This window comes from Primulina huaijiensis, chromosome 16, assembly GCF_012295235.1.
Source record: "Primulina huaijiensis isolate GDHJ02 chromosome 16, ASM1229523v2, whole genome shotgun sequence".
Lineage (NCBI taxonomy): Eukaryota > Viridiplantae > Streptophyta > Magnoliopsida > Lamiales > Gesneriaceae > Primulina > Primulina huaijiensis.
The window spans coordinates 14,142,167-14,156,912 of record NC_133321.1 but is presented as its reverse complement, the minus strand read 5'-3'; the positions used below and the strand labels follow the sequence as shown (position 1 = coordinate 14,156,912).

The 14,746-nt window shown below is 37.8% G+C and overlaps 1 protein-coding gene across 1 annotated transcript; it reads left to right on the top strand.

Moving 5' to 3' along the window:
• The first annotated feature begins 547 nt into the window (after positions 1–547).
• LOC140961240 (acetyl-CoA carboxylase 1-like) lies at positions 548–14,465 on the top strand. Its single transcript, XM_073419632.1, has 32 exons — positions 548–873; positions 1,530–1,914; positions 2,299–2,505; positions 2,584–2,745; positions 2,908–3,000; positions 3,088–3,183; positions 3,367–3,540; positions 4,003–4,096; positions 4,185–4,372; positions 4,463–4,513; positions 4,591–4,630; positions 5,649–5,773; positions 5,849–5,965; positions 6,058–6,132; positions 6,212–6,268; positions 6,545–6,649; positions 6,772–6,858; positions 6,925–7,116; positions 7,192–7,380; positions 7,544–7,654; positions 7,757–7,843; positions 7,948–8,124; positions 8,557–8,634; positions 8,729–8,851; positions 8,961–9,230; positions 9,310–9,638; positions 10,261–10,498; positions 10,587–10,942; positions 11,042–11,255; positions 11,589–11,765; positions 11,842–13,992; positions 14,091–14,465. The coding sequence occupies exons 2-32, from the start codon at positions 1,540–1,542 to the stop codon at positions 14,145–14,147; spliced, it is 6,795 nt and encodes a 2,264-aa protein (XP_073275733.1). The 5' UTR covers positions 548–873; positions 1,530–1,539; the 3' UTR covers positions 14,148–14,465.
• Positions 14,466–14,746: the final 281 nt, after the last annotated feature.

The window sequence follows — 14,746 nt, the reverse complement described above, 5'->3', positions numbered from 1 at the left end:
TAAAAAAAAAAAAAAAAAGTCAACAAAATCACCAAAAATGAAAATAATAAAGGGTGAGAATCATTTATGACCAATAAATTACACTAATTAGATTGAATATAATGAGAAAATGTTTATATTAACTAAGAGAAAAAGACAAATAATAAATAAAATGATACAACGAGAAGTACAATAGTTAAAATATAATACAAGATTGTGCAAGTATGTGAAATGTTAATGCTTAGAGTAAGTTTTTTGTGAAACGGTCTCACGAATTTTTATCTGTGAGACGGGTCAATTCTACCGATATTCACAATAAAAAGTAATACTCTTAACATAAAAAGTATTATTTTTTTCATGGATGACTCAAATAAAAGATTCGACCCATGAAATTGATCCGTGATACCGTTTCACAAGAATTCTTGTGTAATACTAAAGTCAAAGGGATTAGATAAACGGAAATTCAACCAAATTTTTTATTTTTATTGACAAACAAATGTGAAAATTCTATAATAATTAATAATAATAAAATAAATCAGATATCCAAGAGTCTGTGTGGTAGGTTAGATGGAGGGTGAGCGAAGTGTGAGAGAAGAGCCAGGCAGGTACCACGTGTTTGTATCATTAAAAGCGGCAGCTCATATTTTAGAGCCCAACCAATCCAAACCAAACTCCCAACCAATAATACTAAATACGTACAGTGATCCTTTCACTTACTTCTCCTCCTCCTCCCAAGAATTTGGTGTACTTAACAGCTATTTACCTGTCATCTCGAGTTCCTCGGTTACTATTCTTTGCTTGAATCTGGTGATACTCGAGAGTAAGAGCTAACCTGGTTGAGAATTTCTCTTCTTACAGCCTTTTTCCTTTTGCTGGGGCTTTATTTGATTGGAGGTGAGTCGCCATTCTTCCTGCTCTGTTTCTCAAGGGAATTGAAAATGTTTCCATTTTCTTGATTTTGGATAATGGGTTTTGGTGGGATTTTGTTCTATATGGCCTGAATGTTTTGGCAGGATTTTAAAGTTTTCAACTTTACATGATTGAATTCGTTGTTTTACGCGTTTTCTGTTTATTATGATTGATTTTCATTTTTCCTGCAACCAGTTCTTGCTATGGTTTTTCTTGGGAGTGATCTTCGTTGTATGGGAGTCTCTAATTCTTTATTCAGCTGTTCGGTGTTTTTAGATTGAATGCGTTTACTGTTGTATAGTAACTCTTTTTAACTGGTATTTCAGATGATAGACTACGAATTGATTAATTCATTTTTCTAGGCAAATATTGCTTCACGAATGGTTGCTCTCAAATAATCTGCAAGATTTTGTTTTGTCTCCTAATGTCGGTTTCTGAAAATATCGTATTGTTATTTTTGATCTAGGTGATTTTATTTGCCAAACCTTATGTTTTTGTTATAGAGCTGTCCTAAAGGGCCAAAAGTTAGTACTAGAATCATTGGTCTTAATTATCAGATACTTCAGTTTTACATGGGATCGGACAAAACATATATAAAAAACCGATATTATTGTGTTCATAATGAATGTTGTTTTCTTCAGCCACTTCAATATGTCAGAAGCACAAAGAAGGCAAGTGGCAGTCGGTGGTAGGCATGCTAATGAATATGTAAATGGTCCTGCTCTGTCAAGGTCAGCAAGCTCGGTACTTGAAGTGGATGAGTTTTGTCATGCCCTTGGAGGGAAGAGACCAATTCATAGTATCTTGATTGCTAACAATGGAATGGCAGCTGTCAAGTTTATACGTAGCACTAGAACATGGGCTTATGAAACATTTGGCACAGAGAAGGCAATTTTGTTGGTGGCTATGGCTACTCCGGAGGATATGAGAATAAATGCAGAGCATATTAGGATAGCCGATCAATTTGTTGAAGTGCCTGGAGGCACTAACAACAATAACTATGCTAATGTGCAACTCATTGTTGAGGTTTGTGGACGTAATTTTGTCTGTCTACTTAATTTTTTTTTCTTTTGTACTCTATTTTCTATAATTGCATCAATGGATGTTTCCATTTAGGGTTGTTTGAAACTGTCCCGAGGTAGATTTTAAGGCAATTCGGCGCTAACCTAGGAATTGGAATAATAAATTTGGCATTATCTTTATCTCCATTCTCCTCTCTAAGAATTTATAGCTGCAAAATTTTTGCATCTACATGCTTTCTGCATAACTACCCTCATTCTTGCATGCGCAAGAGATGGGTAGAACATATGACTGTCAGATATGATAGTCACAAAATGAACTGAGAACAAATTATTTGAATAATTAATTTAGAACAAAATTTTAAACTAATATGTGTATCTTTCATTCTAGATGGCCGAGATAACACATGTTGATGCTGTGTGGCCTGGTTGGGGTCATGCATCTGAAAATCCAGAGCTTCCTGATGCTTTGGGTGCAAAAGGCATCATATTTCTGGGGCCACCATCTACATCGATGAATGCATTGGGAGATAAAATTGGATCATCATTGATTGCACAAGCTGCAGAAGTGCCAACTCTGCCTTGGAGTGGCTCTCATGTATGTGTCTGTTTCTGAAGCCTCGCCTGTTTGCTCTCTCTTCGTCATCTCATTTTCATGTATGTGCCATTGTTTTAGGTGAAAATTCCTCCCGATAGTTGTTTGGTCTCAATCCCAGATACAGCATACAGGGAAGCGTGTGTGCATACGACAGAAGAAGCCATATCTAGCTGCCATATAGTGGGTTACCCTGCAATGATCAAAGCATCTTGGGGTGGTGGTGGTAAAGGCATTAGAAAGGTATGATTGTTGCCATATTTAAGTTGATTGCCAAGCGAACTGTATCCTTTGACTAGGAGCAAGAATTGTGAACTCGATTTTTTTGAGTTCCAAGTTTGGTTCTCTTTGTATCATAGTTTCCGAAGGTCGACAGTTTGCATTGATCATCATATCTACTTATAGGTCCATAATGATGATGAAGTCCGAGCTTTATTCAAGCAAGTTCAAGGTGAAGTTCCTGGGTCCCCCATATTCATAATGAAAGTTGCATCTCAGGTTAGAACATTCTTTTCTTCCACTCTAAAGTCTAAGTAGTGCATCAATGAAATTTTATTTTAACATCAATGTGGTTTTGTTTCTCAGAGCCGGCATCTAGAAGTCCAGCTACTTTGTGATCAATATGGAAATGTTGCAGCTTTGCATAGCCGTGATTGCAGCGTTCAAAGGAGACACCAAAAGGTTAGTTTCTATAATAATTCTGATTATAATATGAAGTGAGAGACATTTTTCTATTTTCTGGTCTCCATATATTATTTTGAATATTACAATAATAAGCCTATATGCGTTCCTCTGTTAAAAGAAATTCATTTCTTTCATAGAACAACTGTATTATGTATTATTTCAAACACAATGCTATTTTAGATCATTGAAGAGGGCCCAATAACTGTTGCGCCCTTGGAAACAGTAAGGAAACTTGAGCAAGCAGCTAGAAGGTTGGCCAAAAGTGTTAACTATGTTGGAGCCGCTACTGTGGAGTATTTGTACAGTATGGAGACTGGCGAATATTATTTTTTGGAGTTAAACCCGCGGTTACAGGTTTGTTAACATTTTAATCCAAGATACGACTCTCATGTTATTTGTTGATAATGTTAAATGAACATAGATTCAACTCACACTACCTCATTTTTTTTAAGACAACTCACTTTAAGTTGTTGATAATGTTAAATGAACATAGATTCAACTCACACTACGTCATTTTTTTTGAGACACCTCACTTTTAGTTCTAAATAAATGTGCAAACATGAAGTTCTTTTGCAACAAGTAGGAAGATTGGGTCGATAAGATTATTGGAACTAATTCTCTACCGTGTGGATAATGTGAAGATGACCGTGTATTGCCTGTCACTGAACTATTTGTAGTAGGATTTATCTTCTTGTCGTAATTTAGGTGGAGCACTGTTGGAACTAATTCTCTACCGTATGGGTAATGTGAAGATGACTGTGTATTGCCTGTCGCTGAACTATTTGTAGTAGGATTTATCTTCTTGTCGTAATTTAGGTGGAGCACCCTGTCACTGAGTGGATAGCTGAAATAAATCTACCTGCGGCGCAAGTTGCAGTTGGAATGGGTGTCCCTCTCTGGCAAATTCCAGGTTTTTTATTTCAGATTTCGCACTTACAAAACTTTTCTTCTATTGTTCATGCATTGGCGATAGCTTTTCATTGTGGTTAATAAATTAGAGATACGGCGATTTTATGGTATGGAACATGGTGGAGGTTATGATGCTTGGAAGACAACATCCACTTTTGCTACTCCATTTGACTTTGACAAGGCAGAGTCTATAAGGCCTAGAGGTCATTGTGTGGCCGTTCGTGTAACAAGCGAGGATCCTGATGATGGCTTTAAGCCAACAAGTGGAAGAGTACAGGTCAGAGTTTGTCTGATTGAGCGGTTTAATTTCTGATCTATATACATATTTTCATGATTATCACTGCATCATTCTGGCGACTATAAGCAGGAGTTGAGTTTCAAAAGCAAACCAAATGTATGGGCATATTTTTCTGTCAAGGTACATGTCTATAAACCTTATCATTAGGAGATTTTAAATTTAAAGCTGCTTCTGACTAGTATCTTAACTTTCCGCAGTCTGGGGGAGGTATTCATGAATTTTCAGATTCACAATTTGGTAAGTAAATTGCAGGAGGAAATGCAAAATATCATGTTGCTTTTGTCCGACACTTTATATGACTAAAGAGCTGCTGCTGTATGGTGCTTTGATTTAGAATATGCTTCCCGTTTGAACTTGGTATTATTGATGGCACTCAAGTCCTTTTAATGACTGATTAGGAACTCTGAGGTTAAAGTTACGGGGTAAAAATATGCTCAAAATACATTCCCAAGGAATGAGCCTGCATAAAACTTCTGAATGTTCCTTTGACATGTGATCTTGATTTAGTCGAAATTCTCTTCATTTTGTGAGCATAGGTTCTGCATTTGGCTTTTCTTGTCTTAATAAAATTATAGTTTCTGATGGAAAGATATAGGTCAGTGAATATTGGATTTTGAATTGCATAGCGAAATCAAATGAATATGCTCTGGTGGCAAATCACTCGATAACCAGGCGGGGTATTATTTGATAGTTTTCAAACGTCCCTAATCGTTATTTTTCTCTGCATGTCTATGAATGACTTTTGTTGAGGCTTGCTTATGATAGTTCTAATGTGGTTCATATGATTAGGGGCGTAAATGATCGAGCTCAACTACTAAAATTGAGCTAGAGATCATCGAGCTCAAAATAAAGGGGCTCCGGCTCGAATTCAAGCATCTTTAGCTCGGTTCATGAGATTGCTTGCGAACTTAATATCTATTTGTAAAATCTATTCATATATATGTGCATAAGCTTAGTTCATTTATGTATAATAATTAATAATAATAATAACAACAACATAATTTATAGATATAATAAAACATATTGATTTTATTATATATTAATTAAATATAAATTTTTTTAAAAAATAGTTTTAGGTTTGTGAATGGTATCACAAGCTCCTGAACAAGAATCTTGGAGCTCAAACTGAGTCAATATACAATGGATCATTGGAACTCACCTTGCACCCCTACTTGTCACACATGATTTTTTAAGCCTGCCTGGCATCTTTTATTTAATATTAATATACAATGGATCATTTCATTTCTTAACGCAGGGCATGTTTTTGCCTTTGGGGAATCGAGAGCATTGGCCATCGCTAATATGGTTCTTGGGCTTAAAGAAATTCAGATTAGAGGAGAAATCCGCACAAATGTTGATTATACTATTGATCTCTTACATGTGAGAATCTTCATATAACTGATGTCAATCTACTTTTGTATAAATAAAAGTTAATATTTAAGATCATATTTCCAGGCATTAGATTACAAGGAAAATAAAATACATACAGGATGGCTTGATAGCAGAATAGCAATGAGGGTCAGAGCAGAAAGACCCCCTTGGTATCTCTCAGTCGTCGGTGGTGCTCTTTATGTGAGTATGTGATTGTGTTAACAGATACAAACACTTTAGGATAGTATTTTATTAATGAAAATTAATATATTGTTTCTGATATATCAACTCAGAAAGCATCTGCTAGTAGTGCAGCCATGGTTTCAGAGTATGTTGGTTATCTTGAAAAAGGACAGATTCCTCCCAAGGTAATTGGTCTTGTCATAGTTTTTGAGTTCTTTCTTGTTTTCTTTACTTCTTTATGGACTGGTTCTCTTCCACTTGCAGCATATATCATTGGTCAATTCTCAAGTTTCCTTGAATATTGAAGGCAGCAAATACACAGTAAGTTTAAATATATAAAACCACTCGACGGCAAGCATTTTTGCCTTATATTTGGATATACTAGTTCTCAAAATGATTATTTTTGTATAAAAAAATAGATATGGAAGACCATAGTCCTACTTAACTTTAAACCAAATCAGTATCTCACATTTTAAATTAACTATTGAAAACACAATTGTTACACAACCACATATTTTTCCCACCTATGTTTTGGCCTCCTAAATAAAGGGATCCTATGTTATTTTCAATGACTTTCTGTTTCTTTGACCCATGCAGATTAATATGGCAAGGGGAGGTCCTGGAAGCTACAGGTTGAGGATGAATGAGTCAGAAGTTGAAGCAGAAATACATACTCTTCCTGATGGAGGTCTACTGATGCAGGCATGATGTTACTTAATATTATTATGCTATTTGTTCTGATTGGCGACAAATTTATATACCATCTAATACTTAATACATATAGCACAAATAACAGTGAAGATTTGTTAATGTGAATGTTGCAGCTGAATGGGAACAGCCATGTCATATATGCAGAGGAAGAAGCAGCTGGAACACGTCTTCTTATTGATGGAAGGACTTGTTTGCTTCAGGTGCCACTTGTTACTCATGGATATATGAATCAATTATTGTCTTATCTCGTTCTTTCCGTTATACAGAATGACCATGATCCATCCAAATTGGTGGCAGAGACACCATGCAAACTACTTAGATACCTGGTTGTAGATAGCAGCCATGTTGAAGCTGACACACCTTATGCTGAGGTTGAGGTCATGAAGATGTGTATGCCCCTTCTTTCACCTGCCTCAGGAAATATGCATTTTAAAATGTCTGAAGGTCAAGCCATGCAGGTAAGCGTGTATAGCTCGAAGATCTTGCTTTGTTGCTTTGTTGTTTTACTCAGAAACCGATGAACAATTTTGTAGGCTGGTGAACTTATAGCAAGACTTGACTTGGATGACCCTTCAGCTGTAAGGAAAGCAGAACCATTTCATGGTAGTTTTCCCATTCTGGGACCTCCAACTGCCATATCTGGAAAAGTTCATCAACGGTGTGCTGCAAGTTTGAATTCAGCTTGCATGATTCTTGCCGGATACGAGCATAAGATTGACGAAGTAGATTTTCTTGTCTATTGATTATCTAAGTAATATATTTAATGACCCATGAACGCATGTGTTGTTTTCGCGAAGTTTAGCCTTGCAGATATGAGTGCTTGAATCTAATTGTATTTGTCAAAACTACCTCTTATCTTATTTATAGATATAATCTGTTTTTCAGGTTGTTCAAAACTTACTCAGTTGCTTGGACAATCCCGAGCTCCCTTTCCTTCAGTGGCAAGAGTGCTTTGCTGTGCTGGCTAACAGATTGCCCAAGAATCTTAAATATGAGGTTGAACAAATGTAGATACTAATTTATTCCTCTTCAAAAAGTTTTGTTCTCTCTTTTTTCACACGTCTAATATATATCTGGCTTTATTGTTTCAAAATTCAGTTGGAAACAAAATATAAGGAGTATGAAGGAATCCCAAATATGCAAAATGTTGACTTCCCGGCAAAAAATTTACGTGGTGTTCTTGAGGTTAGTTATTTATCTTTGTTAAACACGTGCCTATACCCTTTTTTTTTTTATTAACACAGGGATTTCATTTTCTAGCTTATTTGTTCCTTTTTTTACTGACTCAGGCCCATTTGAACTCCTATCCTGATAAAGAAAAAGCAACCCAAGAGCGAGTAGTGGAGCCTCTAATGAGCCTTGTAAAATCTTATGAGGGTGGAAGAGAAAGCCATGCCCGTGTTATAGTTCAAGGACTTTTTGAAGATTATTTATCCGTTGAAGAATTATTTAGTGATAATATACAGGTAACGTTTCATACATTTTTTGCCAGTTTTATTTTTAAGTCACATCTTCCCTAACCATCTCCCCATAAAAAGATAAGAATGAAATTCTGCTTTGAAATTTGAACCAACCAAATGTTGTTTTCATTACAGGAAAGGTGTTTATGTTCTTGCCATTTTAAATCAATTTAGATAATTGTATTACTTTGTTTTCATTTCTCTGTTGGCTTTAAAGTAAACTAATGATCTTTATGGTGTATGGTCTCCTAGTATTCCCTCTGACTAGTGAGAGTTTCATTCTCTTAGTATTCCTGCTTGCTAGTTCATCTCGTGGTTCGACAATTGTAAAGAATGGCTTATCTAAAACTTCTTGAAGAAGAAGTTTGTCTAATTTTACTTTATTTACCATATACAGTTGAAATGCTATATATATATATATATATATTTTTTTTCCAGGCCGATGTAATTGAACGATTAAGGCTTCAATATAAGAAAGATCTCCTGAAGATTGTGGACATTGTACTTTCACATCAGGTATAGCCACATTTATTGCCACCTGGTTTGCTCTCACCACGGTCAAGGTTGCAACAATGAACTCATTTTGTGTGGGTTTGTTGGAATATTTAAGGGCATCAGGAGTAAGAACAAGCTGATACTACGCCTCCTGGAACAACTCGTGTATCCTAATCCTGCTGCATATCGCGATCAACTAATCCGATTTTCTGCCCTCAACCACACGAACTACTCGGAGGTTGCTTTTTTAGTGTTCTTCTGGCTCAAGTGCTGTTTTTGGTGTTATTATTTTCTTGATGTTTTCCCACTTCAAGTTTTTGACGCAAAACCGCTGTATTCACACACAGTTAGCATTAAAGGCCAGCCAGTTGCTGGAGCAGACAAAACTGAGTGAGCTTCGTTCCAGTATAGCTAGAAGTCTCTCAGAATTAGAAATGTTTACTGAAGAGGGTGAAAATATGGATACTCCTAAAAGAAAAAGTGCCATAGATGAACGCATGGAAGCTCTTGTGAATGCTCCATTGGCAGTTGAAGATGCACTTGTTGGTCTTTTCGATCATAGTGACCACACACTTCAGAGACGGGTCGTTGAGACTTATGTGCGGAGATTATACCAGGTATTATTTCGTCAAGGTTTTGAAAAATAAATTCTAGCCAACCTATCATTCGTACCTAATTTTTAACATCCATTATCAGCCATACCTTGTAAAAGGGAGCGTCAGGATGCAGTGGCACAGATCTGGACTTATAGCTTCGTGGGAGTTCTTGGATGAGCATGTCGATAGAAAGAATGGGTTGGAAGATGAAGCATCACTTCAAAAGCACAGCGAAAGGAAGTGGGGAGCAATGGTTGTTATTAAATCTCTTCAATTCTTGCCTACAGTCATTAGTGCTACATTAAGGGAAGCAACACTTAACTTGCGAGCTGTTGTTCCTAATGGATCTATTCATCCAGCTACTTCTGGTAATATGATGCATATTGCATTGGCGGGCATTAACAACCAAATGAGTTTACTTCAGGATAGGTATCTTACTTGTTCACTGAACTTATTTGTCTCAATCACCATTTAGATTAAACCTTTTCCCCTGAGCTAACCCAGAGAATCCTTGCATAGCAAGAGCTTACAGATATTAATCAATCTCGATTCTTGGCTTTTGTATCCCGGGATGCTTTTTGACACGACCTTCCCCTCCATCGTATTTGCTTACTTCTGTCATATTTTAAAAAGTTGATCAGAAACAAAGTATCTGCGGCATTTAACTCCCTTATTTGAGAAGCCTCGGAATATCTGCCGTTTATTCTCTCTTGGTCACCAGCACCAGGATCGATTTCCACTTGCTCTGGACCTTTCAGCATCTTTTATATCATTCCTCTATATTGACTTCACGTGTGTCAAAACTGAAGAAATCTTCCTTTGGGAACAGATAAATCTCAAATCTTGGGATGGAAGTTATACCCAGTACATTTTGACTCTTCTCGAAGATTGCTTTGTTCTTTTAGCTGCATGCAAAACATGATAATAACATACCTTCATACCTTGGATTTTTGACTTCACAATAAATTATGATGTGATTACCGTGCATTCCCTTTACGTTTCTTCTCATTTTTTCCCTTCTGGGCCCTTGTCCGGCTTTTACTATCTGCAGTGGTGATGAGGATCAGGCTCAAGAGAGAATCAACAAGTTAGCCAAAACATTGAAGGAGAAAGAAGTAAGCTCCAGCCTGAGAAATGCAGGAGTGAGTGTAATTAGTTGTATCATTCAGAGAGATGAAGGCAGGGGTCCTATGAGGCACTCCTTTCATTTGTCAGTAGAAAAACACTACTACGAGGAAGAACCACTGTTGCGCCATCTGGAACCTCCCCTATCCATATACCTTGAGTTGGTATGCTATTACTTGTTTGTCGTGACTGATAGTTTTTTATAATTATTTTGGAATTATATAAGCTTAAATCCAAAATGTCTGTTGACAGGACAAACTGACAGGTTATGATAATATACGGTATACTCCTTCCAGGGATAGACAATGGCACCTTTATACTGTTCCAGAGAGGCCCTTGTCTATTCAGAGGATGTTTCTCAGAACACTTGTCAGGCAACCCCTATCAGATGAGGGTCTGCTGCCTGTTCATCAGGGACTGGATCAAAAAGCCAGTCAATCTCTTTGGACCATGTCCTTTACTTCAAGGAGCATTTTGAGGTCCTTAATGTCTGCAATCGAAGAGCTTGAACTTAATTCTCATAATTCTGCCATCAGGGCTGACCATGCTCACATGTATCTCTATATCTTGCGAGATCAACAGATAGACGATCTTTTGCCATTCCACATGTAAAATCATCTGAACTATTTATTCGGCTGTTCTTAGTGTGCAAGGGTTTATTTACATATCAACTCTAAGGTTGACTTTTTTTACAAAATCATTTTCAGAAAGATCCACATACCTGATGGACACGAAGAAGCTGCAGTGGAGAAAATCTTAGAGGATCTGGCACATGAAATAAATGCATCAATTGGTGTGAAAATGCATCGATTAGGTGTTTGTGTGTGGGAGGTTAAGCTTTGGATAGCATCTGAAGGAGGAGCTAATGGTGCTTGGAGAGTTGTGGTCACAAATGTCACAGGTCACACTTGTATTGTGCATGTAAGTAGTGTTCTGACTTGCACAATGTGACTGTATTATACAGAATCAGGATTTACTGGTTATTTGGAGAGACGATTTGTCCTGAAACTTTATAAATAAAAAAAATCAATTTTGATTTTGTGGGTTCTTGGATTCTGAACGATTTCTACAATTTGATTCCAGATCGAAAAAATCAATCACAACTTCTTAGAGACTGTTTTATAGTGTAAAATGATACCTCTGGTTCTTTTTGTGGTCATTAACTGCTAGTTCATTCAAGGACCAAATTGGACGATTAGTTTTGAACTTGGTAAACTTCTGTTAATGATGTAATCTTCTCATTCCATCTTTCAGATATACAGAGAAGTTGAAGATTCCAGCAAAGGAAGAGTAGTGTATATGTCAACATCTGGGCAGGGCCCTTTGCATGGGTGCCCTGTTAATGCACAGTATAAACCTTTAGGCACTATTGACCAGAAACGACTTTTAGCTAGGAAAAGCAACACGACATATTGCTATGATTTTCCACTGGTAAACATTAATCATTTATTTTTTTTCCCGAGAATGATTCAACGTATTTTGTTTTGAGAAGAGTAACTATGGACAGGCATTTGAGGCATGTTTGAACAAATCTTGGACCCAACATCCTGGTGTTAGCAAGCCTAAAGATAAAGACATCCTCCGTGTTACAGAGTTTATTTTTACTGATCGGAAAGGTGCCTGGGGTACTCCTCTAGTTTCTGTTGAGCAACAACCGGGACTGAATGATGTTGGCATGGTAGCCTGGCGTATGGACATGTCTACACCTGAATTTCCTTATGGAAGAACAATTTTCGTCGTATCAAATGATGTAACCTTCAAAAATGGTTCATTTGGCCCCAGAGAAGATGCATTTTTTCAGGCTGTAACTGATGTAGCTTGCACTCAGAAAGTACCTCTAATTTATCTGGCAGCAAATTCAGGGGCCCGTATTGGTGTAGCAGAGGAAGTTAAATCTTGCTTCAAAGTTGGTTGGTCCGATGAAACATGTCCTGAGCGTGGTTTCCAATATATTTACCTTACTCCTGAGGATTATGCTCGCACTGAATCTTCTGTCATGGCACATGAGTTTAAGCTCTCAAGTGGCGAAAGCCGATGGGTAATTGATACTATTGTAGGTAAGGAAGATGGTTTAGGGGTCGAAAACTTAACTGGTAGTGGTGCCATTGCCAGTGCATATTCAAGGGCATACAAGGAAACATTTACTCTGACCTATGTGGCAGGCAGAACTGTTGGGATTGGTGCTTATCTTGCGCGTCTTGGTATGAGGTGCATACAAAGACTCGATCAACCCATTATTCTCACTGGTTTTTCTGCATTGAATAAGCTTCTAGGTCGGGAGGTGTACAGCTCCCACATGCAACTCGGTGGACCCAAAATAATGGCGACTAATGGGGTCGTTCATCTCACTGTCTCAGATGATCTTGAGGGGATATCATCCATTTTAAAGTGGTTAAGCTTTGTTCCTCCGTACGCTGGTGGGCCACTTCCAATTTTGACTCCATTGGATCCTCCTGATAGGCCGGTTGAATACGTACCAGAGACATCCTGTGATCCCAGGGCAGCTATTTGTGGTGTTATTAATGGTTCCGGGAAGTGGATTGGAGGCATGTTTGACAGGGAAAGCTTTATTGAGACACTGGAAGGCTGGGCAAGAACTGTTGTTACTGGCCGTGCTAAACTTGGAGGAATTCCTGTGGGAATTGTCGCTGTTGAGACTCAAACTATGATGCAAGTGATTCCTGCAGATCCTGGACAGCTAGATTCACATGAAAGAGTTGTCCCCCAAGCAGGGCAGGTTTGGTTTCCCGATTCTGCGTCTAAGACTGCGCAAGCCTTGATGGATTTTAACAGAGAAGAGCTGCCTCTCTTCATTCTTGCAAACTGGAGAGGATTTTCAGGTGGGCAGAGGGACCTATTTGAAGGTATATTACAAGCTGGATCGACAATTGTCGAGAACCTTAGAACATACAAACAACCTGTTTTCATATACATACCCATGATGGGAGAGCTCCGTGGCGGTGCTTGGGTGGTTGTGGATGGTAAAATCAATCCAGATCATGTTGAAATGTATGCAGAACAAACGGCCAGAGGAAATGTCCTTGAGCCAGAAGGTTTGATTGAGATCAAATTTCGGAATAGAGAATTGCTGGAATGCATGAGTAGAATCGACCCCGAGCTAATTGCTCTGAAGACAAAACTTCTAGAATCCAGAACCACTGCCACACACGAAACTCTTGAAGATTTACATAAACAAATAAAAGCACGTGAAAAACAGCTTTTGCCACTGTACACTCAGATAGCCACAAAATTTGCGGAGCTGCATGATACTTCACTTAGAATGGCTGCAAAAGGGGTTATCAAAGAAGTTGTAGAATGGAAAAAATCTCGGTCTTTCTTCTATAGAAGATTGCGCCGGAGAATTGTCGAGTTTGAATTGGTCAAGTCTCTGAGAGATGCTGGTGGCCAACAGCTTGACTATAAATCAGCAATGGACATGATTAAGAATTGGTTCTTAAGATCACACGTTTCAGGAGGGAAAGAAAGTTCGTGGATAGACGATGAAGCTTTCTTTTCATGGAAGGCTGATTCAAGAAACTATGAAAAAGAACTACAGGACTTGCGTGTTCAAAAGATATTGATACAGTTGTCGAACATGGAAAACTCCCCAGTGGATATAAGCGCACTACCTCAAGGTCTTGCTGCATTCCTGAAAAAGGTGAGTTGTCGTTTGTTCACTCGGTGTCCATGCTTTAATGTCTTTTTACCCGATTTTTTCTCATAACGATGTTGAAATTTAAATGATACACAATGCAGGTGGATCCATCAATCAAAGATCAATTGATTGATGAACTAAGAGAGGTGCTCGGTTGATTCAGTTTACTTTTCTGATTCCGGAAATGTAGATCAGAATGGGAATTTTTCTACCATGTATGCAATTTTTTTTGTTCCATTAAATAGTCCGCATGTTTCAGTAAAGGGTCGCTGTAATGTTTGTTCTTGATGGTGTAGTAGATACTATCCTTAATTATTTACGCTGGCAGGAAGTTGCATTACCATCTGTAGGTCTGTTTGATGAAGTTTCTGACAGTCCTTGTATGTATTCAAGATTTTGTGTAGCAGTCTGTAAGAAACTTCATTAGTCTGTAAGAAACATCATTTTTTCCTTGCATGGAACGAGAATATTCATCACTGGGGTGTCCTATGCTCACATTAGGGAAGAATAAAAAACTGGGAAACTCTAGTTTGCAAGTAGAAATAATTAGATTGTAGTCCATTCCTGCTGAATCCAAAGGGGCTCATCAGTGTGATTGCAACTACATGAGCTTGTCAAAAAGTCAACTGAACAATGGAGTACAGAATTATCCTTTTCCATGAGGAGGAAAATCGAATGTGCCTGCGTGAATACGTGCGTACATATATGAGTACTGTGCACGCACACACGTTTACGTCCGCTTGTTTTCATGGTGGCA